Source organism: Sciurus carolinensis, chromosome 12, assembly GCF_902686445.1.
Source record: "Sciurus carolinensis chromosome 12, mSciCar1.2, whole genome shotgun sequence".
NCBI classification, from domain to species: Eukaryota; Metazoa; Chordata; class Mammalia; order Rodentia; family Sciuridae; genus Sciurus; species Sciurus carolinensis.
The window spans coordinates 58,564,235-58,584,332 of NC_062224.1; the positions used below are offsets into that span (position 1 = coordinate 58,564,235).

The 20,098-nt window shown below is 36.3% G+C and overlaps 1 protein-coding gene across 1 annotated transcript in view; it reads left to right on the plus strand.

Annotated features, from left to right (window-relative positions):
• The first annotated feature begins 435 nt into the window (after window positions 1–435).
• Window positions 436–20,098, plus strand: part of Catspere (catsper channel auxiliary subunit epsilon) — a 204,918-nt gene continuing 185,255 nt past the window's right edge. The window contains exons 1-2 of the mRNA XM_047519946.1: window positions 436–500; window positions 7,936–7,984. Coding sequence (XP_047375902.1) covers window positions 436–500; window positions 7,936–7,984 — 114 coding nt within the window. The remainder of the gene's footprint in view (window positions 501–7,935; window positions 7,985–20,098) is intronic.

The window sequence follows — 20,098 nt, forward strand, 5'->3', positions numbered from 1 at the left end:
TGTTCTCAAGTGCCGGAGGTAGTGGTGGATATAAGCACAGGTGACTATTCATTTCTGTGTATGGCGTTTCTACTCTCTAGAAAGTACTGTTAGACATGAATTTGCCAGGCAGCTGATTATATAGTCACGTGAACATTTGAGCTAAAAGATACTCTAACTTAAAGTTACATCTTCATTCACCCAACTCGAATTTTTCAAAGTGGTTTTGCTGTTCGCTTTCCTGAACTCCAGTTTACGTTGCCGCACACCAACTAACTTTCAGGGCGGCGCCGCTTTGCACGGTAGTGGCCCTCGCCGCTCCACAGCCCTCCTCCCGCCCGGCTGCGCCCTGCCGCTAACAAGCCGGCAGCCAACCGCGTGGCCGAGGGCCCCGGGGAGTGCGCGTGGCCAGGCTGGCTCGGCAGAGGCGGTTGGGTTTGAGGTGGAGCTGGCGCCATGTCGGCCCGGGGAGTGGCAGTGCTGCTGTGGTGGCTGAGCTGCTGCGGCTCGGCCCTTTGGAGGTAGAGAGATGCCAGTTTCCGGCGGGCGGACGGGGTCCGGGTCCCCTTTGGGCCTCAGCCGGGGTGGTCCGGCGTCCTGGGACCACTGGCACTAGCTCCACTGGCCCTGGCTCATCACCATCTGGTTCCCCTGCTCGCGGAACACCCACACCAGGGACCCCCGCGCCCACCTGAGCGTTTTCGGTGAATGAGGGGACGCCCTTAGCACTTGGTTTCTCTCGTCCAGTCCCCGCAGTTCGGTGATGGCACTTTCAAGTTGCTGTGCTGTCCAGAGCCCCTTCAATTTTATTATTTATGTATTTGTACTTCGGTGTCAAGGATTGAACCCCAGCCGCCAACCCCCAACCCCCTACACGACTTCTTTCCCCTGCTGCACCTTTCTTCAACCAGAAAGGAGAGGAGCAAGTGAGGACCAAAAGTCATCAGCAGAGGCTAGCAGGGAGGAGGCGTTTTACTAGGATAAGTAGGTAGTTGATGGCTCATATTAGGTTGTTGAAGCGGAGTGATTTGTGAGAGTTTTATAAAATAAAAACACTGTACAAATGTCAGGAGTGTAATTCCTGTGTAAAGTGAGTTGATCTGGAGAATAAAAATGTTATAAAGTTTTGAGAGATCCTTAATGCAAGTTTTATTTTTGTTCGATATTTGGTAATTGCTGTGTTGAAATTGTATCAAAATGTTTTATATAGATTTCAACATAAGTTAAAATGCGAAAATCTCATTTCTCAAATATTTTGGTTTTGCTCTAAAAATAATTATTATCACCCCCCCTCCCCCCATCCAGCTCCCCGCCCCCCCACCGCATTAACTAAGAATATCAACAAGAAATCCAACCATTGTAGAGGTTTCCCTACATCATTAAGGTCCAGGTTTCCTTTCCCTCCAAGGGGTTTCTCATTGGACAGATGGAGGGGTCAAATTAAAAGTTAAGAGTGGCCATTGGAATGAGTCAATGAAATAGAGCAAAACGTTGTACTCTGACAATACTTTGTCTTTTCTTCTCTACAAAATAATGAAACGTCTTGTGAGGCTTGAATGCAGTGATACATTTACAGCTCAGCACATTACAAACAATGGATCAATAAATAATGAAAAAAAAGATAGTTGATATTATTAAAGATGACCAATGAACTTAGGGAGGTTTTAAGTATTTGTTTTAAGAAGTCACCAAACATTTCTGTAAATAGAGGAGATAGTAAATATTTTAGGCATTTTCCAATAATACAATCTGTGTTGCCACTGCTCAAATCTCTGCCTTAATAGGGGACAGGACACAGTGACAGTAAATAAATGGGTGGCTGCTTGCCAATATAAAAAGTATTTACAAAAACGTGGAATTTGGCTCCCAAGATACAGTTTGCCAACTCTGATCTAAATTCTTTATTGAAGAAAATGCTAAAGTTCAAGTAGATGTTAGTGAAAACAGAAATGTTATTTATTTATTTATTTATTTTTATCATGGCAGTCCTGAATTTTGTATCTTAATAAGGTGTTCTTTCAAAGGATAAAATTTTGAGTCTGGAGATGTAGCTTGCCTAGCATGCACTAGACCCTGGTTCACCTGCCAACACACAAATAAATGAAGGAATTAGATAGCACTTAGATAAATAGAAGAAATTAGATAAAATTTAAATAGCACTTAGATTAGATTAGCACTTAGATAAATAGAGTAATGCTCTTTAAGAGAATTAACATTTTGTTTTTGACATTAAAGTTTGTTAGATAAAATTCACAGGACACCACTGGTTTGGACTGAACTCCTGCACTCAGCTCAACACAACTAACCAAAATGGATTCACTGCTGAATATCCATGCCACCTAAATTGTTACTGACCTGAGAAATCAGGGGAGAGAAATAGTCAAATTCCCAAACCAGTCAGTTCTAGTCAGCATGATAACTAAGTTCCCTCTGCTTTAATCCTTACAAAAATGTAACAAGGCTGGGTGAGATAGCACACCACCCACCGGTAATCCCAGCAACCTGGAGGCTGAAGCAGGAAGAAAGTTCAAAACCCACTTCAGCAAATTAGCAAGACCCTAAGCAATTTAGCGAGGTCCTGTCTCAAAATAAAATATAAATAGGGCTGGGATGTGGTTCATGGTTATGCAGCCCTGAGTTCAATTCCTGGTACCAAAAAAAAAAAAAAAAAAGTAACAAGAAGTAACTTGAGGTTAGCCTGTTATTTTTCTATTGTTCTGCTTCCCAGTTCCCATTTTACAAGGAAAGTAAATTTAAAATTACCAATCCACTTTTTGTTATTCCTGCTTTCTTCAACCCTTTTCTCTCTGTAAAACCAACTTTGTCTGCTCTGTTTGAACACTCATACTACTTTATGGAATAAAATGTTACCCGATTTTAGTATTGTACATAAAGCCAATTAAGATATTTAAATTGTAATTTTGTCTTTTGATAAATTCTTAGTCCCAATGGAGTTGGTTTTCTGAATGATATAAGGTGGGGATGCAATTTCTCCTCTCTCTCTTTCATATAAATCCAGATCTAGATGAGTTTCTTATCATGTTCTGTTCCATTTTGTCAGTTTGCCTATAGTTACACCAGTACCAACTGTCTTAATTATTGTAGCTTCATTATAAATCATGATATCTCATATAGGGCAAGTCTTCACTCCCTGTTTTTTCCCAGAAGTGTTCTGGTCATTCTTAAACCTTTACATAATCCCATAAATTTTACAGTTAGATTTTTAAGTACCATGAAAAATTCTTAGGATTTGGATTATAATGACTCAAAATGACATCATTATGAATAGTAAATCTTCCTGGCCAGTGAATATTATGTAATCTTGATTTAGCTCTTTTTCAGAAATGGGTTTATTCTCTCTGGCTCTCACTGGGGATTGAACTCAGGGCCTCATGCATACAAAATGCATGCTCTATCACTGAACTAAATCCTCAGCCCCCCTTTTTTAATCCTGTGCTTTTAGTTTACTTTTCTTATTGCATTGTCTAGGACCTCCAATACAGTGTTGAGTAAAAATGGTGATCGTGTCATTTCTCATTCCAGTTCCTCCTTCAGGGCATTGTTTGCTCTGGGTGTTCTGCAGGTATTCTATCATTGTTAAGGCAGTTTCTTGGCATATCTGATTTGCTTTTTTTAAATTATTTATATGCATTTTATCATTTTTCATCTCAAAAATGAACCATGAGGTCATTCGAAGACTTTTCTAAAAGATCCATATTTGCATACATAGTATACATTTAAGATGATCTAATTTATAAGTTCTTCATCCCTTGTTGTATTCAATTTTCAAACACTTTCCGGTATTTGTATCTATATATGTATATATTTGTTTGTTTATAAAATGAGTCAGAGAATGTTACCTCTTTTTCATTGGAAGAGTTTGTTAAGTGTAGGATACTTGAAAGTTGTTTTGTTTTTGTTTGTTTGTTTGTTTTGCGGTGCTGGGGATTGAACCCAGGGCCTTGTGCTTACAAGGCAAGCACTCTACCAACTGAGCTATCTCCCCAGCCCCAAGACATGGTCTTGCTAAATTGTCCAAGCTGGACTTGAACTTGCAATCTTCTCACACCAGCTTTCCAAGTAACTGGAATTATGGGCATGTACCCAGTCATTCCTTGAAATTTTGATAAAACATTTAACTAGTGTTTTAGGTAAAATTTTGAACTACTGCTTTATATCTTTTGATACTATGCAACTTGTTAGGCCTTTTGTTTCTTCTTGAGTCAGTTTTGGTAAGAGATATAAAAATTCCCATCCCACATAATTTTTCAAATCTGTCATGTAATGTGCTTTTATTTATTTATTTAGGTAACGGGGATTGAACTCAGGGACACTCAACCACTGAGCCACATCCTCAGCCCTGTTTTGTATTTTATTTAGAGACAGGGTCTCACTGAGTTGCTTACCACCTCGCTGTTGCTGAGGCTGGTTTTGAATTCCAGATCCTCCTGTCTCAACCTCCGGAGCCACTGGGATTAAAGGCTTGGGCTCAGACATGGGCTCTTATTTTTAATACCTGCTGTATTTGTAACTGTATTCCCTTTTCATTAAAAATATTTAATTGTATCCATTTTGCCTTAATCAGCCTTGTTATAAGCTTGTCTGTTTTCCTCATAGTTTTATTTTTGTTTTGTACTTTGATTTCTTTTCATATTTCTTGTCTATTTTCTTTGGGTATATAATGGTGTACTATCTCTAACTTATGAAGTTAGACTTTTACCTAATAGTTTTTGGTCTTTATTCTTTTCTAATATGATCTTTAAAGATATTAAATTCTCTTAGAGCACTGTTTTGCTGTATCCCATAAAACCAATATCTAATTTTTTTATTATTCATCCCTAGATAGTTTTAACTTTATTATCTCTTCTATAACCCTTGAATTACTTAACACTTTTTAAATTCCAGATATAAAAGAATTTTGACTTATCTTTTGTTAATAACTTCTCTGTGTTAATTATACTATATAATCAGAGAGTATGGTCTACCTGAAACCTGTTCTGAGAAATTTGTTGGTACTTACTTTGGGCCAAATACCTGATCAATTTTTATAAATATTCTATATGTGCTTGAAAAAGAATATGCTTTTTCTAGGTCTATTGGGCCAAACTTGTAATGATTGAATTTCTTCTTGGACCTTAAAAATGTTTATTGTCTCAAGGTCTTTTGACTTATATTAATGTAGTTCACAGTATGTTTACTGGGGCTTGGACTTGGACTTCCTGTGGGAATCCTGTGCTTCCTGCAGTTATCCTACATGAATGATTTAGCACATGTTTCTGTCTGATGTCCAAGAGCATGACCTATCCAAGACCATTCTGGATAGATATAGTAGAATGAAGGGATTCAAGAGAATATAGTTTTCTCAAATGCCATAATCTATAGGCTGGATAGAGAGAGAAATAAGTGATGTTAGGAAGGGACTTAACTATTAAAGGAAGAATGCTCTTTGATATTGTGTGTGTGTGTGTGTGTGTGTGTGTGTGTGTGTGTGTGTGTTTTGCTGGGAATTTAAGCCCAGGGCTTTGTGCCTTGCTAGGTAAGTGCTCTACCACTGAGTAACACCCCTAGTCCCTTCTTTTTTTTTTTTTTTTTTTATTTCAAAGAGCTGGAAGAATGGAAATATACTAGAGAGAATGGGAAAGATATATTCTTGTGACCCAAGAGTGAAATGGCAGTGCTTCTTTTATGAAATAAGATAGCACATGGCCTATCTGCACACCCCACACCTATGGGCTTCTCAGATCCATTTACAACAATAATACGTTTAGTATTTGACATAAGAAAGAAAGGATGAGAAGACATTATCATAACTGTCTTGGGCTAAATAAGATAAATGTGGCTTTTCTTTCTTTTTTTTTTTTTTTTTTTTTTTTTGGCAGTTCTTGGGATTGAACCAAGCACCTTACACATGCTAGGCAAGTATTCTACCATTGAGCTACATCCCAGTTCACCCCCTTTATTTTTCTTTAGACAGGGTTTCAATAGGTAGGCCAGGCTGGCCTTGAATTTGTAATCCTCTGCCTCAGCCTCCTCAGTAGCTGGGATTATAGGTGTTGAGTCCCATACCCTGCTTAAATATGCCTCTTTACATGCAGTTTCCTCCATACTTTGTATTCCTAGACCCAGTATAAATTGGAAGCTGATAAAAGCAGGAGAAAGGGCCTGCCAGAAAAGGTAATTTTATCATTTTACCCACCAGGTTTCATTCACAAATTCACTTTAACCTTAAATTAAAATCCGAAATCTGCCACTTGTATTTTTATCCCTCCTGAGGTTTTGGTCTCATTTTGTAATAAAAGGGATCTTATATTAAGTTCATAAGAAGGGGGAAATAGTTCTTTCTTACTAGAAAAAAGAGCCTTTGCTAAGTATATTTTATTTTAATTTATAGGGATATGTAACAATAAATGAACTTGTCTTCTTATTTGATCTGTATATTTGTTAGTTTTTGCTGCTGTGACAAAATACCTAAATTTAACTTAAAAGAGAAAGGTTTATTTTGGCTCATGGTTTCAGAAGTTTCATAATTAGCTGGCTCCATCATTTTGGACCTGAGGCAAGGCAGAACATCCCGTGGGAAGGGCATGGCAGAGGAAAGCACCTTGCCTCATGGCAGCTAGGAAGCAGAGGGAAAGAAAGACAAGGGGCAAGGGACAAGATATACCCTTCCAAGGGCTTGCCCTTGGTGACCTACTTTCTCCAATTAGGCCCCACCTCATTTAGTTTTCACCACCTCCAAATAGTGTCATCAAATTATGAACCCATCAATGGATTAATCCACTGATGAGGTCAGACCCCTCATGAGCCAATTACCTCTCCCCAAAGGCTCTACATCCAAACTCTGCTACACTGGGGACCAAAGCTTCAACACATGAGCATTTGGGAAACATTCCAGATCCAAACCATCATCCATCTATCTATACATACATACACACATACACACACACTATGTTTGATTATACTTATGACTGACATCTATTGAAAATAAGAATGTGGAACATTAGTAAGGCTTGTATAATTCTGATAGAGGAGTTACATAATGAATCCCAGCAACTTTCCTGCTACACACAAAATAAATGTCTCTGATTCAAAATTTTAGTGATGGAGAAATTACAATGGCAGTTAAGTATACAGTATAGACATGAAGTAGATTATTGAAGTGAAGGGATAGTGAAGGAATTTTAAGGTGATAATTTAGTATAGTCACTGACCACACATGACTTTTGAGTACCTAAAATTTAGTCCAAATTAAGATGTGTTATAATACACAAGATTTCAAAGATTTAGTACAAAAAAAGAATGTAAACTATCTCACTAATCATTATTTTGTACTGCTTACATGTTGAATAAATAAATTATTAAAATTAGTTTTGCCTGTTCTTCCTTCTTGTGTTTTTAATGTGGCTACTAGAAAATTTTTAATTTCATGTACATAAAGAGCTTGCATTATATTACTATTGGACAATGCTATTTTAGATAGATTAGAAAGATGAAAAAAAATTGAGGTACCCTAGATAATAGTACAAACTTTATCACGAACAAGGACTCACAGAAATTTGCTGTTCAATGTTCCAAGTGAAAAATACGTTTTTTTTGGAAATTTCAATCCTTATTGTTTTCATTTTAACTTAGTTTATGGGTGAAGGAATTAGAGCTAATAATCTTCAACAGCTATTATACTACAAAAAAATATGTAAATAATATTTACTTCCCATTTCATTTTAGTGTTTACTTCCCATTTCATTTTAGTGTCTTTAGGTACTGAGCAAACCTAGAAAGGTGAGTAGAGGTTATCAGTGACCGTCAACTTAAGCTCTGAGTTCAATTTCCAGGAAGGGGCTTAGGCAGAAAAAGGTAAAGTTGATAGCAGCCCAGGTACCCTGACCATGTAGAGAATCCCTCCTATTTGGAGGAGAAAATAGTGTTAATGCTTATATTTGGCCTTTTCCTCCACAGGTATTCCAGTAACAGTCCAAATTATCACATTTTTAGTACCAGAAGTACTGTAAGTATTGACTTTTTAAAACTACTGTTAAGTATTAAATATTTTTGTAACTTCAAGCAGAGAATAGAGTTAAACCAAACTGTTTTCTATCTCAATGTCACTTTTATTTTTATTTAATTTTCATCACTCTAAAATAGGTCTCCTCTCTATTATACGTCCTTAAATGTGTATGCCCTTAAATATGTATGTAGCAAAATAGACAGTGTTTTGTGTGTTTTCATGACTTAATATTCACAAAATTATGTTATGATACAGATAGTATATTGTCCAAACTATTGAGAATGAAAGAGAATGCTATTAATAATTATTCAATAGGCATAAATTTACAACAAGTATAAACTGGAACTATCTAGACAAATATAGATGTGTGGTGACCCAAGCTATAGAACTCATTCTCTTTATTACTTTTTTTATTCTATGCTTTATCTGGTTCATTTCTTTTTAATGCTGCCTAATTACTACTTTATATCTATTATGTTTTATTTATATATTCCCTTAATGATGACCAAATAGTTTTCTACCACTATAAACAACACTGTGATAAATGCTTTTATAAATTATAAAAGTCCTTTTACATCTCTGTGCAGTAATTTTTCTACTATATGTAGCCAAGAGAGGAGTTGCTAGGCCACAGGGAATACAGTTATCTAATTTAACTAAGTTCTACAAGATTATTTCCAGCATGGAACTTATGCTCTCATGTAATGTACTTCTTCACCAAAAACTGGCATTATTAAATTTTCTATTTTTTACCATTTCCTTTACTACACAGTAGTAGCTTATTTGCTGTTATTTCAGTTCTCTGATGACTAGTGGATTTCAAACACATCATCACATATTTATGTTGGATCACTTTCTATGAATTACCTGTTCTTACCTTTTGTCCACCTTCCATTCAGTTGTCTGCCTTTTTCTTGTTGATTTACAGAGTGCCATCTGCATCCTACTCTATATTTTAATTTATGTTAGTTTCAAACACTTCAGTTATCTCCTCCTAACCAGTAACTTTGTCGATGAATACTCTATTGGGAGAAGAAGGTAAATTTTGATAATCCAAGACCCTTCCTCTCCTTTTGCTTTAATGATATAAATTTGGGGGGGTCTTTATTTACCTTGAGTTGCAAATATTTTTATCATATATTTTATTTTATGTGCCTTATACTTTTACCTTTAAAATATATGTCATAAATCCATCTGGAATCCACATTTATTAAACAACTTCCTGTTTCCCTATTCTTTTTCTGGTGTTTTCTTTTTTCTATATAAAGATAGCTTGATTAATTTTAAACTCGCATCTGTCTCAGTGCCTCTTACTCTGTAGCTTGCTACTGAATCTTTTTATCTGGTAATGAGAATCATTTGATTTGTTCTCCATGAGACTGATTTGGATATGTCTGGATCTTTGCATTTATGTAAATTTTAGTATAACACTTCTAATTTTCACACACACACACACACACACACAAATCTTCTTAGATTTTCATTGGGTTTGCTTTTGGGAAGAATTGATAATTTATAATGGCAATTGGCATCATTATGACATAGAATCTTCCAACTGATGGAGAATGTTGCCCTCCAGATTTGTCCTGTTCATCTTCTTCCTAACTTTGTAAATTTTTCTAATTTGTTCCAATTAAACATAATGCTCACTTTGGAGCAGAGAGATATATATTTTATTAAATTAGCAAGGTACCCATTAACTCCTAATTTATGGAATATTTATAGTAAAAATAGTTACTATAAATAGCGTCATGTATATTATAGTGAACTTAGAAATATCTTTTTATGATCTACAGAAATAACCACATGAATTTTTCTCCTTAGGCTAATTAACATAGTAAATCACATTAATATCTTCACTTATATTGTATCATCCTTTATAGTGTCATTGCATTTCAGAAAAAAATCCCCTTGGTACCAGTGTATTATTATTTTAACATGTTTCCAGATTCCATTGTTAGCATTTTATTGAAGATTCTTTTATTAATATTTAAAATTGAGATTGCCCCATAGCAGTGTTTCTCAATGGTGACACCATTGAAATTTTGGAAAATTTTTCATTGTGTGAGTCTATCCCCTATTTTTTCAGTACATCTTGCTTCCCTTGTTCCCAAACATTAAGTGGCAAGAACTATCTTCAGTTATTTGAATCACTGTCTTCCTGTTCCTGTAGTTTTCCCTTTTCTAGATAGTCACATAGATGAAATTGTACAGTATATAGGTTTTTTCGAATCAGTTTTCTTTCACTTAACCTAGTGCTTTCAAATTCATTTATAATGTTGCATATGAGTACTTCCTTCCTTTTTACCATTGAATAATATTCCTTTGCATTCATGTGTTGCTAATTTAGGCCTTTTTTTCCTCAGCTTTAGCTTGTCCACTTTCTTTTGCTTCCTTATACTGATCTCACATGAATCTGCTGGGTTTTGGTCACTTATTCCAACCTACTTATACTTTTGGGCTATCAAGCAATACCTTGTCACTGAGTTTTCTTATTGATGCTGTCCAGTGATTTTCTTGGTAGCATCCTAATTGTCCTTTCTATGTTTATAGGGAGATTTTTATATTAAAAAACCATACCACTACTGCCCTTTCTCAATGTTCTTTCCATTGTTTTTTTCCTCCTCTTTTTCCTCCTCCTCCTGTTCCTCCTCTTCCTCCTCCTCTTTTTTCTTCTTCTGAGTTCTGGGTGCTCTACCATTGAGCTATATTTCTAGCCCTTTTTATTTTTTTATTTTGAGACAGAATCTCACTAAGTTGCCTTAGCCTCCCAAGTAACTGGGATTACACTTGTGTGCTACCACATCCAGCTTCCCTTGTTTTCTAAGCTCCTATTTTTTTTTCTCATTCCTTTCATTTTTTGACATTTTCTTTGTTTTTCTTTTTTAAATTTTCATCTTACACTGAAAAATGAGTTTATTCATTTTCAAACTATCTTATTTCTTTTGAATACATTTAAGACTATAAGTCTCCTTTGAGAGACTTCTTATACTACATACTGAAGTTTTGATAATATCAAAGGCATTTATTTATAAATATTTTGAAAATTATTGTGATTTCTTCTATGAATGACTCAGAAATGTAGGATTTTTTTTTGTTTTTGTTTTTATTTTTTTATTTGTTTTGTTTGGGTTTCGTTTGTTGTTCTTTTAAAATTGCAAATATCCTAGAATTTTTTCTGGATAATTTTATGAGAAATTTTCACTAATATAAAAAGGCATGGTAAATGAGATAATGAATCATTGAGATTAGTTAAGACTTATAGACATGGTCAATTTGGTAAATGCTGTATTTGAAATTGAATGTACACATTTTATAATGGTTAATTTTAGGAATGTACATTTTAAACATACATATCATGACGCTTGTTAATAATATTGTTCTAGTTAATGAGTACCTTTTTTTTCCAGTTTATAGTTTGAGGAAAATATATTAAAAACCTACCACTACACTAATTGAAAGCACATGACACACAAATGACAGAGGCAGGGAGCAGATCTCTGATTAGCAACTCTTCTTTATTTAGCGACGGGGTCCCTTGGTTAAACACCTGGTGTGGCTCATTTTCAGGGGTAAAATGACTGCTGGCCACAAGGTTCTGGGCTTTACATACAGCCTTAGCAGAGCCAGGCCACAGAGGAGTTAGTTACTTTTGTGGGCAAAGCATAGAGAGGTCCAGGTCATGGTAGGAGTTTTGGTGGTGGGATCAATTAGGGCAGGGCAGAAAGACAGGTAGGTAACCATAACCTTCATTACAGACTCTGAAAGGGGTGTAATGAATTGGGGGGTGTCAATATCACATCTAACTGCTACCTGCTGTAAAGGGGGTGAAGTAGGGGCACCACCTTTCAGAATTCTGGGAGAGGATGCAGGAATTCCAGAGGTTGGAGCTGAAGAGAGGTATATATATGGAAGGAGCTTCAGGGTAATGGCAGGCAATCTTTCCTTGTTGTGGTATTAGGAACTCAGACTGTGAATGCAAGAGAATTGCTTTGAGGTGTTCTTGGGAGCATCTAACTAGACTAACTGGATCACCTTATTAAGAAGCTGTTTCTGTATAAAATTAAGAATACAGGGAAGAAAAGCTACTATGAGAAGATGAATATTAAGGGGGAATAAACAGGAAGACCACCAGGAATCAGGCAGTTCTTGCCTTCATTGTTTCAGGTCTGGTGTGGCTATTAAAGATGATATGTAGGGAACATATGGAGAAGAAAGGAATTTGGGTGGGGGTCAGGTCAATGAATGTCTCTTGAAGCTAGAGATCCCAAATGAGGTCTAGTGTTTGAGGAAGAGAAAGGTGAAGGGGGAGTAAATTAGATAAACTTAATTTGTCCCTGAGTGTTTTTAAGAAAAGATGGAAGGACATCTGAGAAAATGACATTAGGAATTTTGGGCAAGAGTCATTAAGAAATCAAGGGTGTCAGGACAAGAGTCTCACAGGGGCAAAAGGGTTTTTGTTGGGAGAAGAACGGTAGGGTTTAATGAAGAGTCTTGCTGGAAGGTAGTTAGGTGATCCAGGAGTTGTGCATGCAGTAATTGGACTCTGGTTGGGAGAAGGGAGAGAAATGAATGATGACTGAGAAGATCTGGGAGCATGTGTGTGCTTAGAGCAATAATAAACTGATATAATGCAGATTTACTGGCTTCAGGGATAAGGAGTGCTGAAGTAGCTAAAACCCTAATGCATTGGGGCCAGCGTTGATAAACTAAGTATAATCGTTTGGATAGGAATGTAATGGGATATGGGGGTCGGTATTTCCTGCCTTCTGGTAAAAAACTCCCAAAGCTTGTCCGTGTTCTGAGTGGAGTGACAGGAACAAAGGCTTATCAGGGTTTGGTAAATACAGAGTTGAGGATTTAGGAAGAGAATTCTGGAAAGTAAAAGTGGTAGAGGAAAAAGAACGGGGAGATGGAAGAGGATCTGAAAGTTTCCCTTTGGAAGCATCATAAAGGGATTTGGCTAAGAGGGAGAATTTTGGTATCCAGATGCAAAAATAGTTAAAAAGACCTAAAAGGGACAGCATGTTCCCTTTTGGTGGTCAGTAGGGGAATGTCTTTTAAAACCTAGCATCCCTCTGGGGATATGGTGTGGGAGGTGAGGGTTAATAGGATGCCTAAATATTGTACCTGGGGGAGCAGAGCTGAGCCTTAGATTGAGAAACCTGGTATCCCCCAGGAGGCCAGGGAGTTAAGCAGGATGCTAGTGTGATGTGTGGAATATTCTAGTGAAGGGATACAAAGCAAGAGATCATTTAAATACTGTACAAGGTGGTTATGGGATAAATTTAGGGTGGTCAGGTCATGTTGGAGAGCCTGTCCAAAGTAGCAGGGACTATCTCAGAAGCCTTGTGGGAGCATGGTCCAGATGAGCTGCTGTAAGTAGTTAGTATCTGGGTCTGTCCAGGTAAAGGTGAAGAGTGTCATGAAGGGAATAGTAAAGAAGGTGTGTTTCAGGTGTAATACTGAGAAATATGTGGTAGAGGCTGGGATATGAGATAAAAGGGTATCTTTTATACCCTGTTGGGCACTACAGGGTATGTGGGAACAACTGCGTCACTGATTTTTATGAGGTTCCTTACTAGCCAAAACTGGCCATTGAATTTCTTTACTCCAAGAATGGAGGAGTTGTGGGAAGAATGGGTTGGTATGAGTTTGACCTGTAATAAATGAGAGATGATGGACTTTAAACCTTTGAGGGTTAAAGAATATTGGGGAAAGGGTCCATAGTGAGTGGGGTCTTTTAGCTGGATGTGGACTTGGAAATGGTGTTTAGCTATTTTTGGTTGAGAAGCATCCCAGACAGTGGGGTTAATCCCAGCCAGCAAAGATTACCTAGGAGGCTTGGGAGGCACAGCAACCAGGTCCAGTCTAGAATGAATTAAAAAGATGGTAGTGAACTTTAAAGGGGGAATGATAATGGAGACTTTTAATTTGTGAAGGAGATCTTGACCCAATAGGGGAATGGGGCAACGTGGTACAACTCTAAAGGAATGGGATAGTGAAAGAGATACAAATGTGCCATAGAGGGGGGTTGTCTGCAGTGGATATGTAGGGGTCCCTGAAACTCCCATAATTAGGGTATTTGATTTGAAAATATATCCATGCCATTGAGTTAAAAACAAAAGGTCTGCCCTACTGTTGACCATAAATGTAACTGAATGGCTGTTCACCATCCCTGTAACCCGGGGCTCTTGGATGTACCACCTGAGGTAGCAGGGACAATGGAGCCCCCTCATTCCAGCACCTCAGTGAATGGGACTTGGTAATTGGGCAGCTGTACTGGGTGAAGGAATGTCCTTCCCAGGGGACAGTCCACCATCCAGTGTTCCCATTGTCCACAGCTAAGACAGTGTTTGGAGGGGGGCCTCAGGTTAGGGAAGGCTTTTGCCCAGTGTCCATTTTGCCCACATTGGAAGCAGGGTCCAGGAGGTACATTAGAGGGTCCAGTGGGGCCACAAGCCACAGGGATATTAGAGGGTCAGGTGGGGCCATGAGTTACAAGGGGCTTTCCTTGGGCTGCGCATGGCAGAGCCCAGGAGCTAATATTTAGAATTTTTTACTTTTATTTATTTATTTTTCATTATATTTTTTGACAGTGATAAATATTTTTAGAAAAATTTTTTTCATACATATGTATAGGGTAATAATGTCCATCTCAATCTACTGTCCTTCCACTTATCAGAGAAAACATTTGACCTTTGTTTTTTGGGATTGGCTTGTTTCACTTAGCATGATATTCTCCTGTTCCATCCATTTACCTGCAAATGCCATAATTTCATTCTTCTTTAAGGCTGATTCCTATTCCATTGTGTATGTGTGCCACATTTTCTTTATCCTTTCATCTGTTGAAGATCATCTAGGTTGGTTCCATAGTTTTGTTATTGTGAGTTGAGCTGCTATAAACATTGATATGGCTGCATCACTGTAGTATGCTGACTTTAAGTCCTTTGGGTATAAACCTAGCAGTGAGATAGCTGGGTCAAATGGTGGTTCCATTCCAAGTTTTCTGAGGAATCTCCATACTGCTTTTCAAAGTTATTGCACCAATCTGCAGTCCCACCAACAATGTATGAATGTACCTTTTTCCCCCACATCCAACACTTACTATTGCTTGTATTTTTGATAATTGCCATTCTGACTGGAGTGAGATGAAATCTTAGAGCAGTTTTGATTTGCATTTCTCTAATTGCAAGAGATGATGATCTTTTTTTTATATGTTTGTTAATCAACTGTATGTCTTCTGTGAAGTGTCTGTTCAGTTCCTTAGCCCATTTATTGAGTTATTTGGTTTTTGGTGTTAAGTTTTTTCAGTTCTTTATATACCTTGGAGATTAGTGCTCTGTTGGAGGTGCATGTGGTAAAGATTATTTTCCAATTCTGTAGACTCTCTGCTTAAATTATTGATTGTTTCCTTTGCTGAGAAGAAGCTTTTTAGTTTGAATTCATCCCATTTATTGATTCATAATTTAACTTCTTGTGCTTCAGGAGTCTTGTTAAGGAAATCAGATCTTAAGGTGACACGATGAAGATTTTGGCCTACTTTTTCTTCTACTAGTCACAGGGTCTCTGTTTTAGTGCCCAAGTTTTTGGTCCACTTTGAGTCGATTTTTGTGTAGGATGAGAGATAGAGGTTTAATTTCATTTTGTTACATATGGATTTCCAGTTTTCCCAGCACCATTTGTTGAATAGGCTATCTTTTCTCCAATGTATGTTTTTGGCACCTTTCTCTAGTATGAGATAACTGTATTTATGTGGATTTGTCTCTGTATCTTCTATTTTGTACCATTGGTCTACATGTCTATTTTGGTGCCACTACTATGCAGTTTTTGTTACTATTGCTCTGTAATATAGTTTAATGTCTGGTATTGTGATGCCTTCTGCTTCACTCTTCTTGCTAAGGATTGCTTTGGCTATTTTGGGTCTCTTATTTTTCCAAATGAATTTCATGAGTGCTTTTTCTGTTTCTATGAAGAATGTCATTGGGATTTTACTAGGAATTGCTTTGAACCTGTATAACAGTTTTGGTAGTATGGCCATTTTGATAATATTAATTCTGCCTATCCAAGAGCATGGGAGATGTTTCCATTTTCTAAAGTCTTACTCAATTTCTTTCATTAGTGTTCTGTAGTTTTCATTGTAGAGGTCTTTCACCTTTTTTGTTAGATTGATTCCCAAGTATTTTATTTTGTTGAGACTATTTTGAATGGGGTTGTTTTCCAAATTTCTCTTGCAGTGGATTCATTGCTGATGTATAGAAATACATTTGATTTATGGGTATTGATTTTATATCCTACTACTTTGCTGAATTCATTTATGAGTTCTGGAAGTTTTATGGTGGAAGTTTTTGGATCTTCTAAATATAGAATCATGTCATCAGCAAATAGAAATATTTTGAGTTCTTTTCCTGTTTGTATCCCTTTAATTTCTTTCGTCTGTCTTATTACTCGGGCTAGGATTTCAAGGACTATGTTGAATAGAAGTGGTAAAAGAGGGCATCCCTGTCTTGTTCCAGTTTTTTGAGGGAATGCTTTCAGTTTTTCTCCATTTAGAATGTTGTTGACCATGGGCTTAGTATAGATGACTTTTACAATGTTGAGGTATGTTTCCTACTGTCCCCAGTTTTTCTAGTGTTTTGAACACAAAGAGGTGCTGTATTTTGTCAAATGCTTCCCCTGCATCTATTGAGCTAATCATATGATTCTTGTCTTTAAGTCTATTGATGTGATGTATTACGTTTATTGATTTCCGTATGTTGAACCAACATTGCATTCCAGGGATGAACCCCACTTGATTGTGGTGCACTATCTTTTTAATTTGTTTTTGTATGTGAATTGCCAGAATTTTATTGAGAATTTTTGCATCTATGTTCATGAGTGATATTGGTCTGAAGTTTTCTTTCCTTGATTTATCTTTGTCTGATTTTGGTATCAGGGTGATATTAGCCTCATAGAATGAGTTTGGAAGGGTTTCCTCTTTTTCTGTTTCATGGAATAATTTGAGAAGTATTGGTGTTAATTCTTCTTTGAAGGTCTTGTAAAACTTGGATGACAATCCATCTGGTCACAGGCTTTTCTTGGTTGATATCTTTTGATGGTGTCTTCTGTTTCTTTGCTTGAAATTGATCTGCTTAAATTGTGTGTGTCCTCTTGCATATGTTTGGGTAGATCATATGTCTCTAAAAAATCTGTTTGATGTCTTCAAGTGTTTCTATTTTATTTGAGTATAATTTTTCAAAATAGTTTCTAATGATCTTGTTTTTCAGTAGTATCTGTCATGATATTTCCTTTTTTCATCATAAATTTTAGTAATTTGAGTTTTCTCTCTCTTTCTCTTTGTTAGTGTAGCTAAGAGTTTATCAATTTTATTTATTTTTTCAAAGAACCAAAATTTTGTTTTTTCAATTTTTCAATTGTTTCTTTTGTTTCAATTTCATTGATTTCAGTTCTGATTTTAATTATTTCCTGTCATCTGCTGCTTTTGGTGTTGATTTGGTCTTCTTTTTCTAGGACTTTGAGATATAATGTTAGGTCATTTATTTGTTGACTTTTTATTCTTTTAATAGAATTCCAGAGATTTTGATATGTTGTATTGGTGTTCTCATTTACCTCTAAGTATTTTTTTTATTTCCTCCTTGATTTCTTCTTTTATCCATTCATCATTCAATAGCATGCTATTTAATCTTCAGGTGTTGGAGTAGCTTCTATTTTTTATTTTATCATCGATTTCTAGTTTCATCCCATTATGATCTGATAGTATGCAGGATAGGATTTCTATTTTTGTATTTGCTGAGAGTTGCTTTGTGATATAATATATGGTCTATTTTAGAGATCTATGTACTGCTGAGAAGAAAGTATATTTGCTCAATGATGGATGAAATACTCTATATATGTCTGTTAAGTCTAAATCATTGATTGTATTATTTAATTCTATAGTTTCATTGTTTAGTTTTTGTTTGGAAGAATCTACCCTGCAGTGAGAGAGGTGTATTAAAGTCACCCAGTATTATTATGTTGTGGTCTTTTTGATTCTTGAAGTTGAGAAGGGTTTATTTGATGTACATAGATGCTCTGTTCTTTGAGGCATATATATTTATGATTGTTATGTTTTGTTGGTGTATGATTCCCTAAGCAGTATGAAATGTCCTTCTTTATCCCTTCTGACTAACTTTGGTTTGAAGTCCACTTTGTCCAATATGAGGATGGAAACCCCTGCTTGCTTATGCAATCCATATGAGTGATATGTTTTTCCCCAACCTTTCACCTTCAGTCTGTACATATCTTTTCCTAGGAGGTGAATCTCTTGAAGACAGCATGTTGTTGGGTCTTTTTTTTTTTTTTAAATCCAATCTGCCAGTCTATGACTTTTGATTGATGAGTTTAGGCCATTAATGTTCAGGGTTATTATTGAGATATGATCTGTATTCCCAGTCATTTTGGTTTATTTTTTATTTCTATTTTTTATTTATTTATTTGTTTTTTTGTTTGTTTGTTTGTTTGTTTGTTTGTTTTTTTTTGGGTGCTGGGGATTGAACCCAGGGCCTTGTGCTTACAAGACAAGCACTCTACCGACTGAGCTATCTCCCCAGCCCCTATTTTTGATTTTTAACTTGACTTAGTTTTTCCTTTGATTGATCTTTCCTTTAGTGTAGCTCCTCCCTTTGCTGGATTTTGTTTGTCTGTTTGTTCATTTTGTTTTTTCATTTTCTCCTCATGGAATATTTTGCTGAGAATGTGCAGGCTTTCTAGTTGTGAATTCTTTTAAATTTCATTCATCATGGAAGGTTTTTATTTCATCTTCAAATGTGAAGCTTAATTCTGCTGGATATAAAATTCTCAGTTGGCATTCATTTTCTTTCAGAGCTTGATATATGTTTTTCCAGGACCTCCTGGCATTGAGGATCTGGATTGAGAAATCAGCTGAGATCCAAATTGGTTTCCCCCATGTGTAATTTGATTTTTTTCTCTTGCAGCCTTTAAAATTCTATCTTTATTCTATATGTTAGTCATTCTTATTATAATTAGCCTTGGTGTGAGTCTGCTGTAATTTTGTACATTTGGGGCCCTGTAAGCCTCTTATAGTTGATTTTTCATTTCATTTTTTAGATTTGGAAGTTTTCTAATATTGAGTCATTGAAAAGACTGTGCATTCCTTTTGTTTTTGTCTCCACACCTTCATCTATTCCAATAAATCTTCGTTAAGTCTTTTCATATTATCTCATATTTCTTGGAAATTCTGCTCATGGTTTCTTACCATCTTCTCTGTGCCATCAACTTTATTTTCAAGAGTATATATCTTGTCTTCATTGTCTGAGGTTCTGTCTTCCACATAGCCTTGTCTGTTGGTGATACTTTCCATTGAATTTTTAATTTGGTTAATTGTTTCCTTCATTTTGAAACTTTCTGCTTGATTCCTTTTTGTAATCTCTGCCTCTTTATTGAAGTGATCTTTCACTTCCTGTATTTTCTCTCCAATACCATCCTTTATTTTGAAGATGAATCTAACTATGTATTTTCTAAGCTCTATTTCTGACATTTCTTCTACTGTGTTGTCTATGTATTCAATTGTTGGAGCATCTTGGTTTGTTTGAGGCACTTTGTTTTTTTTCCCTTGTTTTCTCATGTTGTTTATGTGTCTTCTCATCTGGGTGGTGTGGAGCTGAGAAAGTACAGAGTCTATCCTATAGTCTTTTAGTGTCCCTGAAGGCTTCCATTACCTCTCCTTTAAGGGGGAGACTAATATTAACAGCACCCAATGCAAATGATGTACCGCCTTAAACCAAATGTCTCCTCTTAAGGTGTTTACAGTTTTGTCACAATAGACAGAAATGAAGTGTTCAATTATTGTCTACAATATACACAGTATGTTTGCTAAATGGGTTTACCATTTCAAAGGATGGACAAGGAGGGAACAGAAATACTGTAAGATGTGATGTTTATGAGAGGGAGAGAGAGAAAAGATAGAGGTAAAAATTTATAATAAGAGTGAGGGAGGAATTAATGGAGGTTAGTTGTTAGTATGAGAGAAGTGAGAAAGAGAATCTAGTGAGACAGGTAGGTGAGAGAAAAAATATGTACAGATTTTTTTAAAGTAAAAATACAGGAACACACACA